Source organism: Anarrhichthys ocellatus, unplaced genomic scaffold (assembly GCF_004355925.1).
Source record: "Anarrhichthys ocellatus isolate YVR2014 unplaced genomic scaffold, GSC_Weel_1.0 scaffold1, whole genome shotgun sequence".
Lineage (NCBI taxonomy): Eukaryota > Metazoa > Chordata > Actinopteri > Perciformes > Anarhichadidae > Anarrhichthys > Anarrhichthys ocellatus.
The window spans coordinates 13,177,703-13,191,149 of record NW_022280031.1 but is presented as its reverse complement, the minus strand read 5'-3'; the positions used below and the strand labels follow the sequence as shown (position 1 = coordinate 13,191,149).

The window sequence follows — 13,447 nt, the reverse complement described above, 5'->3', positions numbered from 1 at the left end:
GGGTCAACACACTTGCCCTGGATCTATTAGTACAAACACCAAAGCCGTGTAATAAGAGCTGGTGAGTTGTAACAGCACAGTGTCCTCACACTCACAAACACACAAAATACAGATACATTCAAATGGCGGATATAAAGGGGGACAGAGACGAGGAAGGTGTGTTCCGAGCTGCTGATGAAATAAAGATACACCAGTCACAACAGCACAATCAGAGTGACTATAGCGTTCCAATACCTGTATACTATTTAATACGCCAGAAAAAGATTTAGTATGTCCCAATACATAGTATGTCAAACGCAGTATGCCATAAAATACCAGGATGTTCCGACTACATTTGTTCGCATTTTGCAGTTTGCAAGCCAGCCTGCTTTTCTGGCTATTCTGACCCACAATCCTTTGCACAATCCACTGTTATGAGGAGTAGTATGTCCCAATTTACTGTATACTGCATGCAACAGTACGTACTTTGTAAGGGCAACTGCAGTATGTACTWWWAGTACATACTGCAGTATGTGATTTAGAATGCAGCTTGGATGTCTGATAGCTCAAAAGGTAGAGGTCAAACATGTCCAGAGGCAGGCAGAGTGGTTACATTTTGAGCCAAAACAGCGTCTATTTAACGATAAAGCTTTGAACAATGACCAAAAAACCAAACACACACCACTGTATGCCATTCAGAGACTTCAATGGAAATAGTGAAATAATGACAAAAGAAGAGACTAATGATTGTGGATACTGAGAGCTAATGTAACCTTTCAACAATTACCTGACAATTAGATACTTATAACATTAACAATGGCTGAGCTCTAGCTTCTTTAGCTTCAGGGTCCCAGTATTATACATGCTGGCTCATTGTCACACTGATGTGGCTTACTGAGCCGTTATTAATGTTATTAGAAACACCTGTGATTTTCTTACTCTGACAAGTTAAAAAGTCTGCTGTGCAGTCCAGAGAGGACAACTAATTAGCTAGTCAATTGAAATCACCTGTGTAGGTGTACCATGGGCGTTCAGGGCCATTAACAAAGGCTTTATATATCAAAACACATTGGTAGATTTGTTGCTTGTTGTTAAAAATGAAACAAAGATAAATCATGACCCTTTTTTATTATCATTAGAGTGACACTTTTCTCTCCTAATGTCTTTCGGGAAAACAATACATATTCCTTGAAGCATGGCACCCAGATGAAATGTATAGAAAGTGTTTCCTTTCATGACTTGCATGTAGCTGTGTCAGGAGTAAATGTGAGTACATAGCGGTCACATGTGACTCAATTTTGGATTGCTGAATCTGTCATCAATGATTGTTCCACCATAAATAATTTATAAAGCATACATGTAAAGGAATGAACATAATGCAAACAGCATCACTAAGGTTTCACATGTACTGACTGTGGAAACTACTTTAATCCTACACTGCTAGATAATATACTGTATGCAGTGTACTACACCACACTGTAACAATATAAGTATGAGTTAGTGAGCTGCTGGTGAACACATTTAGTTTGAGCACACACATAAAAGACATACCTCCGTCCACACGTTTATTCAACACCTGCTTCTGGTCTTCTCTCTTCAGGTGAGGTTCGGTGGAGAAAGTCTCCTGCCTGTTGCTTCTACAGGGCTAACGTTATACATGCAGAAATGTTAGTTTAAGCACATTTTTGACATTTGACAACTTCGTCGGTTGGTATCGTAGTAGTCTGTTCGTTTGTAGAAGTGAAACACAATGTTTGAAAATACTTCCGAGAAAGCACAAATCTCACCTTTTGTGTGGTTTGTTTAATTGTGTTTTTGAGTGCGGCGTCTTCTTTACCTCCGGTTTGTGCAGTGAGCTCACTGCTGCCCCCTGTGGCCATAAAGCTACTCACAGGTTCCTCTCCACACGTGCTTTTTACTGATATTAGATAAATGAAAGGGCAAACATGCCCAATACATATTTGTAGTAATGTAGGGCGGGGAAATAAATGCCACTATCAAAATATTCCTTTAAATTTACTGCATTTAATGTTTGCTAAAGTAAGTGTACTACAGTTAACCATAGATTCCACCCCTTGACCTCAAGGTGCGTGCTCTCACCATGTTCTTGTCAACAGTGATGAGGTTGAGGAAATTAAGTGCTAGATGTAGGCTACTTGTACCACTCCAACATCCCAGTGCAGTGTACTCACAGTGGACCAGCTCCAAATGCTGAGACAATCAAACAGAAACTGGTGTACATTATTGTAGACACTACAGTCACACAGTCCATATATGCCAAGTAGTTATTGTTCAGGGCAGTAAGGCAAGGCAAGTTTATTTGTATAGCACATTTCAACAACAAGGTAATTCAAATTGCTTCACATAAAACCATTAAAAGCATCAAAACATAAAGCAAAAGAAAAGGAGATTTAAAAACAATTAAGAACATTCATTGAAACATTAAAAACAGTCATTAAAACACTAATAAGCAGTGTAAGAAATAAAATACAGTAGTAAAATGCAGGAAATTGATTAATATCCTTGAATCTGGTTCAATTAACATCAGTGATTGAAGCTGAGCGCTGACTTTCAATCGTCCATCCTTGGTACCAAAAACAATTACTTCTGTTTTATCTTTGTTTAATTGAAGAAAATTCTGGCACATCCAGTTGTTGATTTGTTCAATGCAGTTACCCAGCCCTTGTATGGGATTATAGTCCCCTGGTGATATAGTTATGTAGATTTGTGTGTCGTCTGCATAATTATGATAACACACTTTGTTGTTTTTCATAATCTGAGCAAGTGGAAGCATGTAGATGTTGAACAGAAGAGGCCCCAGTATTGAACCTTGGGGAACACCACATGTCATTTTAGTCAGCTCTGATGTGTAATTAGCTACAGACACAAAGTATTCAATTGTCCTTCAAGTAGGATTCAAACCAGTTAAGTGCTGTGCCAGAAAGTCCCGCCCAAATTTTTAGTCTTTCTAGTAGTATGTCATGGTCGACCGTGTCGAATGCAGCACTGAGATCTAGTAATACTAAGACTGAAATTCTGCCATTGTCTGTGTCTAAGTGGATGTCATTGAAAACCTTAACAAGAGCTGTTTCAGTACTGTGGTGCTGTCGAAGGCCTGACTGGAAGACATCAAAACAGTTATTTACGCCAAGAAGTTGTTCAGCTGTTGAAAAAACACTTTTTCAATAGCTGTATTGTGAATCAAGGTTGCAGCTCCCAAAGCACAGAGTGAGGCACAACACAATTGGTACAGTTGTGGCCGAGGTCATGTACGCACCCATGTTACCTTGAAGTGAACCCAAAGTGCAAATACATTAAACCCAAATATGCTGGGCTGAGCGAGGTACAGGCAGTACTGCACTGACAGGAGGCTAAAAGAATGTACAGCAAAATATTGATTGGATTGCAAAGAAGTGTAGAGAAGTTAATTTGGTATGTGAAATCCTCAGACTTATATAATTCTATGACAGCCTAATATTGGAAAGCTTTACATAACATATTATTTATGTCATCAGTAAATCCATCGGTCTACTTTCTAACTTTCACAAACAGCACACATTATCAGTGTAACCATCAGTAACATTGTCATAGGTTGTCTAGCCAGGTTGCAAATGGTTCCTGGTTTGTCGTTGATGTTGAAGCACGTAGCGTCATTTCTCACGTCATACTCATATTCGCCCCCTGAAATCCAGTAAGCTTGGCTCGCTGGGATCAAGTAATCATCGACGCTCTCTGACATCAAGTAATCATCTTCGCTGTCTGACATCGAGTAATCTTCGCTCTCAGCAGTAACATCATCAACGTATCCTGTCATACAGAAAGCATATATAACAGTCAAACTCAAGTGTGTTTGAAATACGTATATACATGTGTGGTGAATCAAAAGAGGACTGACGTAAAAAACAAAAACAAATGCTGGTAAAATAAAGATTAAATAAGGTATTACACATAATTAAGTTAAGAGTGTCTTACCACTATGTCTCTCTGCTTTCTGTCGCTGGTCTGTGAAACAGGGCAACAATTAGAAAACACACAACACATAGTTGTTTTCTACATACATATACATATTTAAAAGGTTTCTAATAACAATATGCTATACATTTTAAATAAATAATATACTGGTTTTACTGGTCAGTTTAGCAGATCACTATTAATTATTTTTCCTACTCATCTGTAATAAACGTGGCCTGTTGCATTTCCCTCACCCTCAGTCAGTTTATCAGCGATGAGAGGGCCGACTGGTCCGTCCTCAGTTTCAGGCTTGGTGACCACCATGGAGGTGAGAGGGGTGACAAAGTTGTATCGCAGGGACAAGTCCAGTACCTTGGCTGTCGCATTGTCTTTCTCTTGCTGAGTACCAATGTCACTGGGAGATCGAAGAGGAAGAGAGAGCAGAGCAGTTGATTGGTAAATAATGACATATAACGCACATGATGTGCTATAAAAAGCACATTATGTCAGAGTTCATGCAGAAGCCTGCTTCAAATCTTGGTGCAGGTACAAACAAAGATGGCAGAGAGCATTCAGAAGAACAAACCGGTTCTCCAGTAGCTGTTGGATGGTGAGGTAGGCCCACAGACGCTCTGAGAAATCCCCAAAGATGTACTCCTGGTCTGGGTAGATCACATCCAAGTTTACCACACTGGCCTTTCCCTGCACCTGGAAGTTTTCCTTCGGCTAATAAAAGAGCAGAAAGATGAGAAATTGAATTTCAAGTATTACTTACAGGGGACGAAATAATAGTATAATTTGATATCAAGGCTAAGAGTCTACTAAACTTTTTCAAAAGTTTACTTAATGTAGGAATATAAATACACTAACATTTGCTAATTAATACAAAGTACAGCTGACGTTGATAGGAACACCAATAGTTTTGCAGGTATTTGGTTATAAACTTAAGTATTGGACAAATTTCAAATTTGGACCTGATGATGAAGCCTGAAGAAAAGTTAAGGGATCAAGTGAGTAGGATTCATCCTCTGGGGACCATGACTGTATAATTACATGGCAATCCAACAAAATTGGTGTTTGAGATTTTTCAGTGACCATCCCTTAAGAGATGGAAGAGTAAAATAGGACCATCATGGCATCATGATTTGATCCCTACTGAGGCCCTGAGATAGTATAGAAGAAACTGAAATTGCTAAAGTAATAATATGTAGACTGAGAGAATCTACTGAAGTTAAATTTGTTTGTATTATCATTCTCACAATTCAATATTAAGTCACAGGAACTGTCTCGCATTTTGTCTGTTCACCAAGCTAGTGTAATACTCATGCTTTAATTGACATATTGTTGTCCTTTTCTCACCCCCTGGGCGAACACCTCCACCAGGAAGTTGCCTAGGTCATTGTCCATCAGCCGACCGGCCACCACGATCTCTGAGCCGTTAAACAACTGGCTGTAGTGGTTTTTGGTCACGAAAACCACTGCTTGGTCAGGATAACGCAGGTCTACCTCCAAGAGCAGAGGGCTGGCCACCTCCTCATAGAAACCCTGGAACACAGACACACTCCAAATCATGCATTGTCTCTTTCTTAAATGTCCTTGGATATGCAAACACACACACACACACACACACACAAAAACACACACACACACACACACATATATATACAGTATATATATATATATATATATATATATATATGTGTATATATGTATATATACACATATATCTCCAAACAGGCATGGACTTTATGTTTGCTGTAAATACCTTACCTGGAGTTGAACAGCTGCATCTGAACCCTCAAAGATCCTGCGGGCTACTCCTTTGTTTTGTCTGGACATCACATCCAGGAAGGAGTAATCCACATCATTTCCAAATCCAAGAGAGAACAAAGTCATCTTCCCTCCAATAGCAGAGCCCACATTCTCCTGAATCTTCTTCAGGTTGGACTCCCCTACATGTACACAAGCAGGCACACAAGTGTTATGTGTGAGCATATAATGACAGCAAGACTTAAGTTACTTCTAAGGTTTTTCAAACTTTGATTTCTATTGTGTATCAAATTGCTGCATTCACAAATCTGTAGGGGATTCAGCACACTAAAGGTTTGTCTGAATTCACAGACAACGTTTTAATCTTAAAAAGGTCTTCCTCAGGTCTTTCTTTACAAACAGAAAGAAACCAGAAAAGATAAAACCCTTTTGACTACTTTCTGACACATCTACTTATCAAAATGTTTATGCACAGTGCACAGAACCACCCCTTTTTTTATATCAGAGCAAGCTACATGTCAGACTTGTTTTAAGCTCTTGTACTTAATCTACATGTAGTGAACTCTGATGTTTTAGAATTGAATATTAAAATCTTAACTTAAAATGAAGACATTTACCGCTGTTTGGCATCCCATCAGTCAGTAAAATAATCATGTCCGCACTCCTCTCTGGAAGGTTCTTGTCTCGTCTTTCTCTCTCCAGCATGCTCACTGCCCTCAGTACAGCGTCATTGATATTGGTGGCTGAAAGGTAACAATACAATGAGCAGATTAACATGGACTTTTGTTGAGAAACATCATCATAGAGGACATAACTACAAATAAACAACAAAATAATTCCTGCTGAGCATGAGATGAGAAGTTCCATATGACTCTCATTTCAGTCCACTAAATGTGAAGCTACAGCCAGCAGGCAGTTTTCTTAGTTTAACATAAAGACAAAGCATGGGGGAAGCCTGGCTCAGTCCAAAAGTAACAAAATACACCCATCAGTTCCCGGATTCTTCAAGTCGACATTTGCTGTTTTCTCTGCCGCCAGAGGAGAATCAGCTCGCTGTTTCACCCGTTGCTAGAGCGGTAAGGTCCCTGGTTCTAGGCTTAGAGGAATTCAGCCTACAAATCCAAAGACAAATCCCCGCTGTCATACAATTGCAGTTTGACCCCCCAATAGAGTGCAGTCAAGAGGTTCCCGGTTCTAGGCTCAGAGAAATTAAGTCTACAAATCCGAAGGAACGCACTAACCGCTATGACGCGATATCAAGACACACCTGTTTAGACTGGCATTTGACTAAAAATTCATGTCCTAGGCCTGCTTTTAAACCATGTTTTAATTTTGCTTTTAAACCACATTTTAATTTTGTACTTTCTGTGTGTATGTAAATTATTGGCCCTTATATGGTCACATTGTGTTGTTTATGTTTGTAATTCTGCCCCTGTTAAGCACTTTGTGACTTATGTCTTACTTACTTTGACTATTTACATTTTCAACACCAATTTGGAGACTTAATCAGTAGTTTGGTTATTGGTCCCTGATCCCAGGATGGTGCCCATTATTATTAATATGTTATTAATCTTATTGATATTAATCATTTTATTAATGTTGTGAATTTAGTTTTCACACTTGCTGATAACCAAACACGCTTCTGCCAGATCCCAATAAATTGCACAAAAAACATGGCATAAAAGTTGCTACCATTTGCTTTCCTCTTACCTCCTTTGTCTCTTAGTTTCCTGATGTAGGCAATGGCTTCAGTCACATTTCCCTTTGTTGCCTTGGTAAGAGAGTCCTTCCAGGTGGTAATTTTATTATCAAACAGGATCAGAGCAAAGTGGTCCTCTTCGTGGAGGTCTTTCAGGATGGCCACCAGTGCATCGCGGGTCTGCAAAGGTTCCCAAATCCACACATGAAGATGTGCATAGTGATGTATACAGTATGTGGCTTACCGACACAAAAAGTATTTCACCTGTGCCATCTTTGTTCCACTCATTGATCCGCTCCTGTCAATCACAAACGCCACATTCTTTGGGACTCTGGGCAGGTCAGGTGGAGCAAAGAAGTGCACAAAGTATCCGTTCACAATCTGAAGGGAAATACAGAATATGATTAAGACTATTATGGAAATATAACACAAGGGCACAGCTATGCTCGCCTTTAAACGGCTAGGCAAGTAAAACAAAGATCAGAAGTAAAATTCTAAGCAAAGTCTTTGCTGGCCGCTGACCTGAAGTTCCCCAAGGCCCTCTCTTCGTTTCACATCGTACTTGATGATGAAATCTCTGTTAATTATGGTGCCTTCACATTCTGGACATTTCCTCTGCTGCTCCAGTGTTGGTGAGAAAGAGATGTGTGCCTGAGAGACAAAGAGATTCATTTCAGTTGACATTATAGGACTCATCATATATTCTAACAAAACCATCATAAAGTTCTTATAAGTCTATAAACAGCAGGATAGAAATCTTTCTAACCCTTTACCTTTGTGTCTGTGACGGTTTTCTCCACCAGGGGGAGCAGCTCATTGGAGAGGAAGGTTGCAGTGGCCTCAACAAAAGCAATGCCCTGGGGCTCATAGATGTTTGTCACAATCTGTCTCCACACATACACACACACACACACACACACACGCAAAAGTTATCCCTGAGGCAGATCAATTGTGGAGTCATTGTCATGTAAAGTCTCATTAATGTTGACACAAGTTCCTCCTCACACTATGCATTCCTAACACTGGACACACATTTCAGCTCCTCCTGAACAGTATGTCATTATTAAGAAAACTGAATGAGGAAAGCGTGTCCCACCTGAAACTCCTGCACTGGTTGTTTGGGTTTAACTCGAGTCAGAATCTCATACTGGCCCAGTTTCCTCTGAAGGAGCTCCTCGTAGGTCAGAATGAAAGTCACGTTGCTTTTGGCTGCGATGTTGACAGACACTGAAAACTTCTCCATCGTCCTCCCAGAAGCTCTGTAATAATGTTCATGTGTTACTTTAATGTGTTGTTCACACCAACACAGGTTCAGAGCCCTCTGTAACATATTTCAGTCCGACTCACTTGACCAGTCCAGCAGTGTGTCCAGAGGAAACAGCCTTCTCATACTGTTTCTTGGCTTTCTCTTTCTCCTTCACCTCCCCAACATACACCTCCCCATCAATTTCCCTGTGAGGAACAAAGACACTTGTCAAAAGGTGAAGATAGGCAGGATCTATTCCAATCGTCAAAAGTACTATATTCTGACTGACATGCTGAAGTTGACGATGAAGGCCGTCTTGGGCAGGTCCACTTCAAAGAAGATTTCCTGTGAGGAGTTTGCCTTGTTCAGAGCCCTGGAGGTCATGACGGTGTGGGCGAAACGAGACATCACCGTGCAGTCCACTTTCACACTGAACACCTCCACCATCTGAAAGGAGGGACAGTTTCACATTCTGCCTCATTCATTGTCATTCTTCAACTGTCCACTAGATGCCCTCAGACTTTTCCACCACCCCCACCCACCTGTTTCCACTTTCCCTTCTCAGCCTCGACATCATTGAAGTCACAATGTTGCTTTCCATCTAAACCTGTACCTGTCTGCTCCATTCATGTTTCATGGACCCTCATTTGATTCTGTTCAGACTTGCCCCTCATGCCAGTAGGCGTCTGTATTTTCATCACCAAAACTTTCCTGTCTGACTGGTCTGTCTACTTTATCCTCCCCTTGTTGAGATGATTCACAATATGTGACACTTGCTTTCTAAAAAGGTGTCATCAATAATAAATCATACCCACAAAAAAATCTAAAACATATTATAGCAAGACCAGTAGCCAAGAGAACATTCATGTCACAAAACCCAGAGAGGTCACTTTAATGTAAACACAACAAGTTGAAACGTTTAGAGAAAGGAATAAAGCACAGAGAGACAAATCACTTCCAGCATGTTTATTATCTCAAGCAAAGCAAAGAGAAGAGAGAAATACATGGCAATGGACACGGCAGGGGCAGAGAGCGGAACAAGAGACATCTGGAGGCAATGAGGTTTATAGAAAATGTGGACTTCATTTTGCAAACAGTAACAATACCACGACACTATTAATTTCCCAGTGATACATTAACATGCATGTAGAAATGCCTTGTTGTTAAGAAAGGTCGTACCTCTGTTTTGACTTTAGAATGTTATATGAATATCAAAATTGTTTCCTTACATTCACAGAGCTTGTGCTTCTTTTCTGTAGAAGAAAAAAAAGACAAGTTACGCAGTTTATTTTCAGCAGGATGAAACGAAAATCAGTGTAGGACTTAATTATCCATACCGTTAATAACCTGGGGCCCATGGCTTCTTCGGTCTCCTGGAACACAACATATGACTTAATGGTTATTGGGAAAAGAAAAGCAGGACTGGAGAGAGATGTGCACCAAATATATAACGATTTGCCAACACTACACTTGATTGTACAACATTGTACAAACACTGCATCAGTAGTCTCTATCTGAGGCTTCCATGCTTTTGATATGATCATCAAAGTTGCCTCTCTATTTCACAAGACGTCTTTTAGAGCAAGTGTTTCGAGTAGATTGCGTAAGCAAGGTGTTGCCCCAGAATCAGACAAAAAAATTGAGACAGGCATGGGAAAAGAGTTTTGGATGTCACAGTCACACAACAATCAAGCTGGCAGGAATAAGCAGGGAGCGGCAGGCTGGTTGAAACATGAACAAACTGGTGGACTGTTCTTCATTTAAACTGTGGAAGTAGGTGGGCAGGTGGCAGGATCAGGAAAACCCCACTAACTCAACTAGTGGGCTTAAAATGTACCTTCATTGTTTATTAAAAACTTGCTTTACAAAGTTTTTCTTCAGTTTTTTTAATTCTTATTATTAGATTACAAATTTCAAGACAAAAACAAGAAAATGTGCAGTTAATTTCTTTTTTGTAAGCCTAAGAATCAAAAGAAAAAAATGAATTAAAGCTGCAAGCAGCATTGATTGGGCCCTTGCACCTTCCTGCACGTCGAGGGTCCTGGCAGGACTCTGGTTGACGCGGCCGTTCATTTGTGTGACCATCAGACACTGCATGCATGAGTTAGACTGTATTTTCAGCGTGGACCAGCGGCATAGCCAGGACATTTTGCCAGGTCTTAAGCCTTGAATGTTTTGAGTGTAACTCTGAATACAATCGTAAATGTAACCCTGTAAAGATCGACAAAAGACTGGATGTGTGTGAAATTATGATATTAAAAGTCATATTTTCAACTTTCTATCTCAGAATTTTGACCACAGGGATATTTATTTTTTCAAGTCTAACTTTTAATTAATTATTTTTTTTAGCTGGCAGATTCGCGGGAGTTTGACACGTGGTTTAGAGCATTTTTTTTTTTAAGTCTACATGTGATAGGCCTACATGTGCCTACCAAATTTTAGATATTTATGTGAAACGTACTGCGAGGGCTGCTTCGTCGAACTTTTGTTCAGGGGCTCCATCGAGCCGACTTGCCACTCTGAAGCGTTAAAATCATATCAGGTAACTGCATTTAGCACGTTAAATGTGTGTGCCATGTTTGGTTATATTTTGGGCACTTTAACCCCTCAAAAGCACAAAAATGAGTCACCACAGCAACAGCGTTCCACGAAACATCAAAAGATTTGTGGGCTGGCATTATTAACTTCTTACATTTGTGTGGAACAAATTTGAAGGCGATCTGATTAACCTAAGAGAAACAAGCCAAAGTATAGAGACTTTGACTTCCTGTTACCAGTAGGTGGCGCTATGACTATTACACATAATTGTCCTGTAGATGTCTTCAAGTCTGGAGTCTCATCAAACGTGTAAAATTTGGAAAAGATCTGACCATGAGGATTCAAGTTACATCAGTTTATTTGTTCACAGTGAATGATCGCCACGTCGCCACCCTTCAACAAATTCTTACAATCTTCACAATGAAGCATTATCAAGGTCTTAAGGCTTATTTGACAACATTTGAGACGGATCTGATTAATCTGTGAGGAGAAGGATGTAAAAGTACATAACCTGTAACTTCCTGTTGCCACTAGGTGGCACTAATACGATGATTCTAAATTGTCATATAGATGTCTTCAGGGTCAGGATTTTATGATTTATGAGAAATTTGGAGCAGATTAGACAATGTATGGCTAAATTACAAAAACGTCCTGTTTCATGGCGAATGGTGTTTATTTGCCGCCACGGATACATAGTTTGATAACTTTTAGATTTTTTGATACATTTTCACTGCAAAGGTCACAAGATCATACTGACCAAATTTGAAGTCAATCGGGTTAAATCTTTAGGAGGAGTTCGTTAAAGTACGGCACCTTGAAATTGTCAAAAAACGTCATAACATTCCAAATCGCTGACTTCCTGTTGGGTTAAGGGCATACCTCTAAGAGGATTTTTTGTACATCCCATCATGTTACATATACCCAGGGGCGTTTCTAGGATTCAAAGAAAGGGGGGCTTAGCCCAAAGGGGAGTGGCATGTTTGCGGCCGTAGTGCGCGGCAATTTTGGGGCCGTGGATATCCATTGTTTCAGACAGTTCATAGATTGGTTCAATCAGAGTGTGATTTTGCTCTGTAGTTTTGCTTGCATTCAGTATATGATAACACAAGAGACAGAATTTCAGGGTCATAGTGAAATTTGACAACTCAAATATGAACTTTTCTCAAATAAAGAGAGAAATAATTTTCCTGCTTGTAAAGAAAAGACGGATAAACTAGCTTTCATATCCACGTCACTCCCAAATCCTAACTCTTAAAGGGGCCGCACACAATGGATGGAGAATGGACCTGACAGTGTCAACTTTATATCGTTAAGTATGATGATAGGCTATTGGATTGTAATTTGAAGGGGGAGAAAACATACAAACCAGAATGCACTCACATATGTAGCATGTTAGAGTTATAAATAACTTGTCCATGTGAGAAACAATAGTTTAATTTAATGACATCACCATTTTTCTAATCCAATAATGCCAAATTATTTGGGGGGGCTGAAGAACATTTTAGGGGGGCTTCAGCCCCCCTAAAATAGGCCTAACGACGCCCCTGCATATACCTACCAAATTTCATACAACTAGGTGAAACGCAATGTTGGGGCTGCTCTAACAGCAGTCATTTCGCAACCACATCAGACGGCTATTTTCACCATGACTGAATGATGCGTCAAATTTCAGGAGCTGTATTTCGCGCTGAAAGACGTACGAGAATAATGATAATAATAACAATAAACATGAGAAAAACAATAGGTCCTCTGCTCCGACTTCATCGGTGCTCTGGCCCTACTTAAATAGTCTCATAGAAAGATCAGATGACACAGCTGGAAATCATCATTTTCCCAGGAAAACAGTTGTTGCTGCCAGACACGCTACGCACGCCACTTCCTGTGGTTGATGTTTTCATGGAAAAAAATCAATTCTTACCAGTAACTTAGTAATAAATAGATATGACTTTACTGCAGATTCAGGCTGTTATAAACGGTGTATGGAGTGATCGCTAATGAAGTGCAAGCTGGCCACAGATAATAACAAAACAGGCATTGTTTACATGTAAACGCTGCACACGTTAAATACCTGTGAGAGAGCATTTCTGCGATAAACGAGCAGGGCTTCCCGGGCCTGAGCTGGAAGCCAGACGCAGACACAAATCCACAGTAACATGACTCTACGCAGCGCAGGCATGGCTGGGAAACAGCTGTCGCCTCTGCCCTGGGGAAGGCTGAAAACAAGCGTGGAGGGAATTCGAGGCGGGGACAAGTGTTTTACTCCA

General features: G+C 40.1%; 1 protein-coding gene across 1 annotated transcript; it reads right to left on the bottom strand.

Annotated features, from left to right (window-relative positions):
- Positions 1-3,091: 3,091 nt before the first annotated feature.
- LOC116384964 (inter-alpha-trypsin inhibitor heavy chain H3-like) lies at positions 3,092-13,420 on the bottom strand. Its single transcript, XM_031850073.1, has 17 exons — positions 13,252-13,420; positions 9,983-10,018; positions 9,875-9,898; positions 8,935-9,092; positions 8,747-8,851; positions 8,496-8,658; positions 8,173-8,283; positions 7,922-8,050; positions 7,664-7,780; positions 7,411-7,579; positions 6,318-6,443; positions 5,701-5,882; positions 5,290-5,475; positions 4,517-4,656; positions 4,185-4,345; positions 3,952-3,981; positions 3,092-3,786 (listed from the first exon to the last, which is right to left on the bottom strand). Exons 1-17 carry the CDS (start codon positions 13,357-13,359, stop codon positions 3,515-3,517), a joined length of 2,217 nt encoding a protein of 738 aa, XP_031705933.1. The 5' UTR covers positions 13,360-13,420; the 3' UTR covers positions 3,092-3,514.
- Positions 13,421-13,447: the final 27 nt, after the last annotated feature.

Bases quoted from the DNA above. Each gene is read 5' to 3' on its own strand.
- LOC116384964 (XM_031850073.1), bottom strand. From the start codon at position 13,359: ATGCCTGCGCTGCGTAGAGTCATGTTACTGTGGATTTGTGTCTGCGTC. The intron at 8,659-8,746 runs GTGAGTCGGACT...ACATTATTACAG, and splicing joins CACACTGCTGGACTGGTCAA to AGCTTCTGGGAGGACGATGG. The intron at 8,051-8,172 runs GTAAAGGGTTAG...TTTGTCTCTCAG, and splicing joins AAACCGTCACAGACACAAAG to GCACACATCTCTTTCTCACC.